Here is a 9,593-nt window from a genome sequence, read left to right on the forward strand (position 1 = left end):
ATCTTCCTGTGCTAACTTATTAGCATGCACGTAAGCTTTGTATAATAATTCTATAGGGCTCTTACGCATTTCATCATCGTTTATATTCAATAAGTCCACACCGAGTTTAAGGAAACGAACTGAGTGCCCCAGTCACCTAAATAGTTCAACCGTATCACATCGTGCCCCAAAAAACTTTTCAAATTTGCTATAAAGCTTCCTATTATCGTAGACCTTAAGTGCCCCACGTGGAAAGGTTTTGCTATATTGGGAGAACTGAACTCGACTAGAGTTTTTATACCTGTTTTAGGCTTGCGGAGGTATAATTGAGACTGCAGGTTTAATGTGTGTTTTATAAAGTCTTTAGTGCTTGTTTTGAAGCACACATAAGGATATTTCACTTGTGTGTTTATATGCACATCATAAAACAAATCGGTTTTGGCAAAATTATCAAAATTTTGATGCTGAAGTTTATTTAAAGGTATTTGGAGCTCTATACAGTTGTTTTTGTAAGCACCTATTTGTATAAAAGGTGCTATGGAAGCCTGTGGGTGATTTAAACCGCTTTTTCTTAAATGCTCTATAACCTAAAAACAAAAATATAAATATAGTACAACATGAAAAAACATTTATAGTATATTATATCTATATATATATTTTATTACCCGTTCGCTTAATAAGCTTTTAATTCTACCAGGCATTTTTATTTATTATTTGTTTACATAATATTTATTTTGTTTATTGGTTATGACGTTTGACAGTTGTTACTTGACAGTTGACACTTTTTTTGGATTTCCTTCGCGTGATTTTGTAACTTATAAACAAATATTGAAATATAACACATATTTATCACATTTTGAACTTATAGTTATGATTTATATCACTAAATTATTGTTTTTTGTATATTAAATATGTTTTGACAGTTTTCACAACAAACATGGCTGACGGCTGACACATTGACACATTGATCAACTGTCAACTTGGCTTTAGAATTAAATAATTATTAACGATTCTATAATTATCAAGATTAATATATAAATTATAAATTTGAATTATATATTTAATGATTTTTGTAAATAAATTATTATTTTGTTATTAATTTATATACGTTTTGACAGTTTTTACAACAAATATGGCTGACATTCATCAACTGTCAACTTTGCAGTTTAAAATTTCTGCGAATAATAATTATTAACAATGATTACTATTATTATATAAATTATTATTATAATATATTAATTTATAATTATGATTTATATAACTAAATTATTGTTTTATTATATTTTATGTGCATTGACAGTTTTTACTACAAACATGGCTGACATATTCATCAACTGTCAACTTAGCTGTTTAAAACTTTTTTCGAATATTAAATGATAAACAATAATTAAAATTATTACATAAATTATAATTATAATATATTAATCTTATAATTGTGATTTATATAACTAAATTATTGTTTTTTTGTATTTTAAATATGTCTTGACAGTTTTCACTACAAACATGGCTGCCGCAACTTCGAACTGTCAACTTGGAAATTATTTAAAAGATTTAACAAACATTTTAATCTTATACCATATGTATATTAACAAAATGTGATTTTATCAATTATTTAATTATTATTATTTTAATTTTGAAGATTTATTATTATAAAAATTATATTTGACAGTTTACACTAACAAGATGGCTGCCTCAACTGCAAACTGACAGTCGACGAAGACTTTGACATTGTTTGACGTTTAAAAGCTAGTAATAATTATTTTATTTTTGATATTTGTGCTTACTTAATATAAATTATGGCTGATGTGAAAGATTTAAAAGATGTGGATTTATATGGATTACTTAATATACAAATATCTGCCACGACACAAGAGGTAAATAGAAAATTATTATTTTAGTTGTAAGTTTGAGGTTAAGATCGACAATTGATATTTAATAACATAATTTTATGAAATAACTTCAATACTTATAGTATTAATACACTTTTATTAAATATTATACTTATTTAAATATTTCTCATATCTTTTATCTCTTACCATTTAACTTATTAACTAATTCTTATCACTTACCAAACCTAACCTTTTTGACAACTAATTCCACCATCTTTTCCTCTTTCAGATAAAAAAAGCCTACAGGAAAAAAGCCCTACAATGTCACCCCGATAAAAACCCCGACAATCCAAAAGCAGCAGAACTATTCCACCAGCTATCGAAAGCCCTAGAAATCCTCTGTGACAAATCAGCACGAGAGGCCTACGACAGAATATTGAATGCCAAAAAGGCTGCAGAGTTACGACACAAAGAATTAGATAGCAAACGACAAAAGTTGAAATCGAATTTGGAGGCACGAGAACAGAGTGCTGTTTTAGAATCTAAGAGTAAAAGTAGTTTTAGTTGTAAGACGCCTGAGGAACAATTGCAGGCTGAGATTGAACGGTTGAGGAAAGAAGGTTAGTGAGATAATGGATATATATGTATATATGTATATATATATATATATATATATATATATATATATATTAGGGTGGTCCTTAATATGAATGTTTTTGATTTTTTTCGCGCCCAAGGGCTCAAACGCTTCCAAATTAGTAAAAAATAAATCTCTAAAAGTTTTAGTTATAAGTATGTATGTGTGTATGTGTTTTTTTGTATAGCGAAGAGAGTATTTTTTTTCTTTCCAAACTAGGTCTTTTGTCTAGGTATGTCAGACTCAATAAACCGATTCGAAACTCAATAAACCGTTTTGTCCTTGCCTATTGCCGATAGGCATTACTTCGTGGGGGGAGGATCTAGAATGTTATCATTCTTACACTGTATGAGTGTGTGTGTGAGCCAAAATTTGGATTTTTGTAGACTTTTTTTTCCAAAAGCTTTTGCACCTATTTTAAATATACAAAAGACATTTATACAAATTTTGCCTTAAAATAATTACAAATAATTTTATTAAACTACAAAAATTATTTTTATGCTTAGTTTGATTGTCAGTAGAGTTCTTTTTTTCATTTTAATATTTGTAGTAGAAATTCTCTTTTACTTCATTTTTCTTTTGCTCGTCAGCAGAGTCTCTTTTTTTCTTTTATTTTTAGTTTTCTCGTCAGTAGAGTCCCTTTTTCATATTAGTTTGGTTTGCTTGTCAGTAGAGTCTTTTTTCTTTTTATTTTTAGTTTGTCAGTAGGGTCTATTTTTTATTTTATTTGCAGTTTGCTCGTCAGTAGGCCTCTTTTTCCTTATATTTATTTTTTGTTTGTCAATTGAATCCCTTTTCATTCGATTTTTAGTTTGTTCGACAGTAGAATCTTTTTTCCGTCCATTTGATCTTTTGCTTGTCAATAGAGTCCCTTTTCATTTCAATTTTGGTTTGCTTGTCAGTAGAGTTACTTTTCTTTTGCATTTTTGAGTTGCTTGCCAGTAGAGTCCTTTTTATCTTTTATGTTCAGTTTGCTTGTCAGTAGAGTCCCTTTTATTGCTGATTTTTTTTGCATCGAAATTTAGTTTTGCTCGTCAGTAGAGTCTTTTTTATTTGTTACTCAACGAAATTTTGCCCACTTTATTCATTTAATTTTGACTTTGCTCTTCAGTTGAGAATTCCCCTTTTATTTGATTTTTAGTTTTCTCTTCAGTAGAGTCCTTTTACATTTTATTTTGAGTTCGCTCGTCAGTAGAGTCCCTTTTTCCGTTTTATTGAAGTAAATCTCCTTTAGGCGCGACTAGGTGATAAATCTGTGAAAATGCAACGGAAAACGCGTTACGCTCATTAATCATTCGCTCTCGATGAGATCATTTCTATAAGGGTCGATTGTGATTGGTCGTCGTGTCGCGTGAGCGTATTTGCTAGTGTTAATGAAATTACTCAAGATTGTTTTCCGTTTTATTGAAGTAAATCCCCTTTAGGCGCGACTAGGTATTAAATCTGTGAAAATGCAACGGAAAACGCGTTACGCTCATTAATCATTCGCTCTCGATGATATCATTTCTATACGGGTCGATTGTGATTGGTCGTCGTGTCACGTGAGCGTCTTTGCTAGCATTAATGAAATTATTCAAAATTGTTATATTACATATGTCCACTGTGTAAACGAATATTATAGAATTGATTAATCATATCGAATCAACTCAAGGTTCAAGTCGTAAATGCTAATTACAATGACAAACCGATCATGTCGTATACGAAGTAAGACTTTAATTACATTATTGTTTTTGACATATTTTTAATGCTATTGTAAATATATAATTTATAATTTATCATTATATAAATGTGTATAATGGTTGACACTAATAAATGTGTGCATCACGAGTGTTACCATATTATACATTATTCAAAATTGTTATATGATGTATTTATTTTTAACCTAAATGCCATCTCCTACGATAGCAAATAAGTTTTTTTACTTCAAGCGCGTGTGATCCTTACGCGCATTCTTTTTTCTTTTTTTTTTCTATTTTGTTCGTCAGTAGAGTCCTTTTTCAAAGTTTATAGACAGATTTATTATGGAAGCAAAATAGAAATAAATATAAAATGGACTCTACTGACGAGCAAACTGAAATTAAAAAATGTGAACTCTATTAATGAGCAAATAAAAACACTATATTAGAGAAAATCGATCTGGGACAAAAAGGGACTCTACTGATAAGCAAAACAAAAACAAAAGAAAAAGGAACTCTACTAAAGATATTGAAAACAAAACTGACAAGTACTTAAAATAATATTTAGAGTATATAGGATATTATAGTATTATAGGATATTATTTTAAAAAAAGTATACAAAAGATCAAAATTTGGGTCACACATACACATTCATACATACAAACTTATAACAATTTCATACATACTTACTTATTACAATTTCTTAATATATATGTTAGAGTGGTTCTTAATATGGACATTTTCTAATTTCTCAGCTTCCAATGGCTCAAATGCATCTAAATTAATAAAAAAAACCTCTAAAAGTTTTAGCTCTCAATAATAACATACAGATAATCTGCAATTCAATTAAAAGTTTTGTATATTAAACTTATACTTGTTAATCTATAACATATAATAACTAATATATTATAAGTTAATATAATAACCTTTTAACTTAAAACAAAATCATAACTCCACCTACATTTCCCTCCAGGTTCAAAATTAGTAGAAGAAGAAAAACGCCTTCTTGAAGAACAACTCTTAGCCGAACTAAACACAAAACCCCCCTGGAACCCTAACGAACACCGTATAAAAATCAAATGGCAAGCCTCCAAAAGCGACCAAACCAACGGAGGTTACAACCAAACCAACCTAACCAAATTCCTATCCAAATACGGCGACATCAACGTCTTAGTCTTATCCACCAAAAACGGTTCAGCAGTCGTCGAGTTCCAAACCCAAGATGCAGCCGAAATGGCAGTGGAGTACGAATTAGGGTTGCCGGAGAATAAACTTAAATTAGAGTGGATCGGTGAAGGGCCGAAGAGGAAAAGTAAAGGGTCGAATTTGGTTAATGAAAGGGATTTCGAGAGTTTGGTGCTGAGGCAGATGAGACAGGCCGAGGAGAGGAAGAGGCTTATTCAGCAGATGCAGGAGGAGGATGGTTGAAGGATGATAAGGATGAGGGTGAAGTTTTATTAAGGATTTGTATGGTTGTATTGAGTAAATGATTTTAATTTTATATTTACTGTGTGTATATTTATTTTTATTTACAGTCGTGTTTCGGTTTGCGTCGTTTTTGGGTTCGAGTCTTTGATAATTTTATTTTTGAATTTTTTGAAATTACATTAATGACATAAAAAAATACTTTCTAATAAAAATCTACGATTGCTACTTGATAAAAATACAATACAAATACTGATGAGTAAATACAAGAAAAAAGGAACTCTACTGACAAGCAAACTCGATTTAGATTTATACGCCAAATTATTTCACTTTTACCAATTTTGTGCTGCATTTTCACTTAGAATGTCCTTAGCTTGGCGACATTTTTACATTTTTCAATAGTAGTTTTCACGAAATTGAAAAAGCGCTCCCCTAAAGTCACATTCTAAACGCACTTGCGAAAACAGTCGCACCAGGTTTTCACTTAGACTGTGCTTAGCTTGGGTTTTTTTTAACTTCCCGTAGGACAAGTCATAGTAATCGCAAAAAAATCGAAAATGAAAATTTTTATATATCTTTACGTTTCAAAGGTTTCTGAATATTTTGGCATACCTTAGAAAAAATGGATGGATGTGTGCGTGCGTGTATGTGTGTGTGTGCGGATACAAATTTTCGTCGACGATTTCGGGAACACGTATGAAGCAATTTGAATAATTCAAAAAACATTCGATTCGTATTGATAAGGAGACGTGCTGATTAGTTTTTGGCGAAGGCAGGTCTAGCCGTTCCGAAGATATGGGGCAAAAAGTGCCAAAAACGGTAACTCAGTTTTTAAGAAAACGGAGCGTCCGATTTCAATAATTCAAAAAACATTTTACTTGTATTGACAACAAAAAAAAAATTTTTTTGTCAAATTTATATTTTCTTAAAAATCTTATTTTTTCGAAGTAATTTTTTTTCAAAAATGTTAATCGTTTTTAAAAAAATAATAATTTTTGGTACGGGAAGTTTCAGCAATTTGCCTTAAGGCACGATGCCCTAATTGTCTTAAGACAGAATTCCACTTACAGCTAGTTTTATTTTTAGTTTGCTCGTCAGTAGAGTTCTTTTTTTATTTTGTTTTCAGTTTGCTCGTCAGTAGAATCTCTTTTTCCTTTTTTGTAAAATCAAGAATTAATTTGCTCGTCAGTACAGTCCTTTTTATTATATTTATTATGTTTCTATTTATTTTATTTACAGTCATCGTGCATTCGTCAGTAGAGTCTCTTTTTCGTTTTATTTTTAGATTGCTCGTCAGTAGAGTCCTTTTTTGTAAAATCAAGAATTAATTTGCTCGTCAGTAGAGTCACTTTTATTTTTGGCTTTAGTTTGCTCGTCAGTAGAGTCCCTTTTTTCTTTCACTTTTGTTTTGCTCGTCAGTAGAGTCCCTTTTTAATTTTGTTTGAGTTTACTCATCAGTAGAGTCCCTTTTTCCTAATATTCTCATTTGGTCGTCAGTAGAGTCCCTTTTTTCTTAATATTTTTATTTGCTCGTCAGTAGATTCCTTTTTTCTTTCATTTTTGTTTTGTTTGTCCTTTTTTGATTTTATTTTTCTTTTGCTTGTCAGTAGAGTCCATTTTTGATTTTATTCTTAATTTGCTCGTCAGTGGAATCCCTTTTTTATTTCATTTTTAGGTTTGCTTGTCAGTAGAGTCCCTTCTGTTGATAATTTAATTTGTTCGTCAGTAGAGTCCCATTTTCATTTTATTCTTTTAATTTGCTTATCAGAATAATCCTTTATTTTAAGTTTGCTTGTCAGTAGAGTCCTTTTTTATTTTATTCTTAGTTTGCTCGTTAGTAGAGTCCTTTTTCTGTTTTAAAATCAGGAATTAGTTTGCTCGTCAATAGAGTCCTTTTTCTTTTGTAAAATCAGGAATTAGTTTGTACGTCAGTAGAGTCCTTTTTTAATTTATCTAATTCTTTTGCATTTGCACGTCAGTGGAGTCCTTTTTGTCCCAGATCGATTTTTTTGAATATAGTATTTTGATTTGCTCATTAATAGAGTTCCTATTTTTTAATTTCAGTTTGCTCGTCAGTAGAGTTCCTTTTACATTTTTTATTTAGTGAAGTAAAGTCCCTTTTTATTTTTATATTTGTTTTGCTCGTCGGTACAGTCCCTTTTTTGGTTTTGTTGAATTTTGCTCGTCGGTAGAGGCCTTTTTTGATTATATTTTTAGGTTTGCTCGTCAGTAGAGTCCTTTTTAACTTCCCGTAGGGTAAGTTATTGTAATGGGCCGAAAATCGTAATTGAAAATTTTTACATTTCTTCACGTTTTGAAGGTTTCTGAACATTTTTAAGGGGCATACCTCAGAAGAAATGGATGTGTGTGTGTGTGTGTGTGTATGTATGTGTGGATACAAATTTCCAGTCACGTTTCCGGACGCACGGATCAACCGATTTGAATGGTTCAAAAAACATTCGATTCCTATCGATAGGGAAAAGAGCTGATTAGTTTTTGGCAAAGGCAGGTCCAGCCGTTTCGGAGATACGGAGCAAAGAGTGCAGAAAATATAAATCGAGTTTTTGAGAGAACGGAGCATCCGATTTGAATGATCTAAAAAACATTCAATTAGTAACGATTGGGAGAAGAGATTATTAGTTTTTGGTAAAAGCTAAATGTGCAAAAAATGGCAGTTTTTGAGAGAACTAAGCGTCAGATTTGAATGATTCAAAGAACTTTCGGCTTGTTTTAACAAAATAATTGATTTTGGAAAAAAAAATTGTTTCAAAAAAATTTTTTTTTTCAAAAAAAATTTTTTTTTGTATATCGAAAATAATTCAGATTTTAATCGTAATTCTGACTAAAGTTCTAATATACTTTAAACAAATAATTTTAACTTTGCAATTGTTCTCTCTTTTTGTTTATATAATTCTTATAAATATTAGACAATGTTTATAATAATCTATTTGAAAACATTCAATATTTCTCGAACATTTCCTTAGGGTACGGGAAGTTCCAGCAATTTGCTTTAAGGCACGATGCCATACACCCCACTAGTTTTGTTTTAATTTATTTAAAAACATTAATATGGTTCATCTATAAAAATTTATAATCCTTGTAACAAAATTGTATAGAAAATACTGAAAAGTAGAAAATATTTGAAAATGAGACGTTGATTACTTTTTTGGGGTTTTGGCTAAATTTTGTTAAAATTTATTTAAACACGTACATAGTATTATATATCATTAAAGAGCCTGTACAATTATTTTTAAGTCTGTATATAACAATTTAAAACGTTCAGAATCAAAATGTATTAATAAAAAGTTTAAACTTGATAATATTATCGTAAATATAATCATAAAAGATAGAAAGAAAATGTGTCATATAAAATTTCCTGTAAAACTTTTACTGCATTTTTTTTTAGAAAATATACTAAAAAACAATAATTACGTTAATTTACATTTTTTATACTGAAAAAAAATTTTAATTGTAAGAATTTGTTTGAAAAGAAAAATTTACTATAATTAAGTACCAAATCGTTTTTGGTGTTTTCTTACGTTTTTATCGATATCGTTAATAATTTGTTTAAACATGTATATAATATCATATATCATTAGAAAGGTAATAAAATTATCTACAAATCTGTATATAACAATTTATAAGTTTTGGAACAAAATTAAATTAAAAAAAATGTTCAAACTTTGAAAGTGAACATTTAGTTGCTTGTAGTTATAAGGAGTTTATTTTTTATTCGGTTACATTTTTTTATATTCACGTTTATGTTTCAAATTTATACATACAATTTATACATATATAGTATTATATATCATTACAAAGCTAATAAAATTATCAACAAATCTGTATATAACAATTTATAACTTTTAGAACCAAATTATATTTAAAAAAAAAAAAATTAAATTGAATACTCATTTTTGCATCTTTGTATTTTTGTTTTCTGGTTACATATTCTATACTTTGATAGATTTATTTATAATTTGTTCTAACGCATATATATTATTATATATCATTAGAAAAATAATAAAATTATCTACAAATTCATATATA

At 29.2% G+C, this 9,593-nt stretch overlaps 2 protein-coding genes across 2 annotated transcripts; one reads left to right on the plus strand and one right to left on the minus strand.

Moving 5' to 3' along the window:
* Positions 1 to 86: 86 nt before the first annotated feature.
* On the minus strand, positions 87 to 778 carry LOC113378558 (arginine--tRNA ligase-like). Its single transcript, XM_026619108.1, has 2 exons — positions 645 to 778; positions 87 to 566 (listed from the first exon to the last, which is right to left on the minus strand). Exons 1-2 carry the CDS (start codon positions 678 to 680, stop codon positions 87 to 89), a joined length of 516 nt encoding a protein of 171 aa, XP_026474893.1. The 5' UTR covers positions 681 to 778.
* An 889-nt stretch (positions 779 to 1,667) lies between these two features.
* LOC113376641 (dnaJ homolog subfamily C member 17-like) lies at positions 1,668 to 5,549 on the plus strand. The gene is made up of 3 exons (XM_026616638.1): positions 1,668 to 1,853; positions 2,098 to 2,428; positions 5,095 to 5,549. The coding sequence occupies exons 1-3, from the start codon at positions 1,776 to 1,778 to the stop codon at positions 5,547 to 5,549; spliced, it is 864 nt and encodes a 287-aa protein (XP_026472423.1). The 5' UTR covers positions 1,668 to 1,775.
* Positions 5,550 to 9,593: the final 4,044 nt, after the last annotated feature.

The sequence above is a fragment of the Ctenocephalides felis genome, unplaced genomic scaffold, assembly GCF_003426905.1.
Source record: "Ctenocephalides felis isolate EL2017-DRISC unplaced genomic scaffold, ASM342690v1 CF-g0.4_SCAFFOLD_01886, whole genome shotgun sequence".
Classification (NCBI taxonomy): Eukaryota; Metazoa; Arthropoda; class Insecta; order Siphonaptera; family Pulicidae; genus Ctenocephalides; species Ctenocephalides felis.

Excerpts from the sequence above, each read along its gene's own strand:
- LOC113378558 (XM_026619108.1), bottom strand. The coding sequence starts at position 680 with ATGCCTGGTAGAATTAAAAGCTTATTAAGCGAACGG. Across the intron at positions 567-644 it reads AAAGCTTATTAAGCGAACGG|GTTATAGAGCATTTAAGAAA; the intron begins GTAATAAAATAT and ends TTTTGTTTTTAG.
- LOC113376641 (XM_026616638.1), top strand. The coding sequence starts at position 1,776 with ATGGCTGATGTGAAAGATTTAAAAGATGTGGATTTATATGGATTACTT. Across the intron at positions 1,854-2,097 it reads TATCTGCCACGACACAAGAG|ATAAAAAAAGCCTACAGGAA; the intron begins GTAAATAGAAAA and ends TTCCTCTTTCAG. Across the intron at positions 2,429-5,094 it reads TGAACGGTTGAGGAAAGAAG|GTTCAAAATTAGTAGAAGAA; the intron begins GTTAGTGAGATA and ends ATTTCCCTCCAG.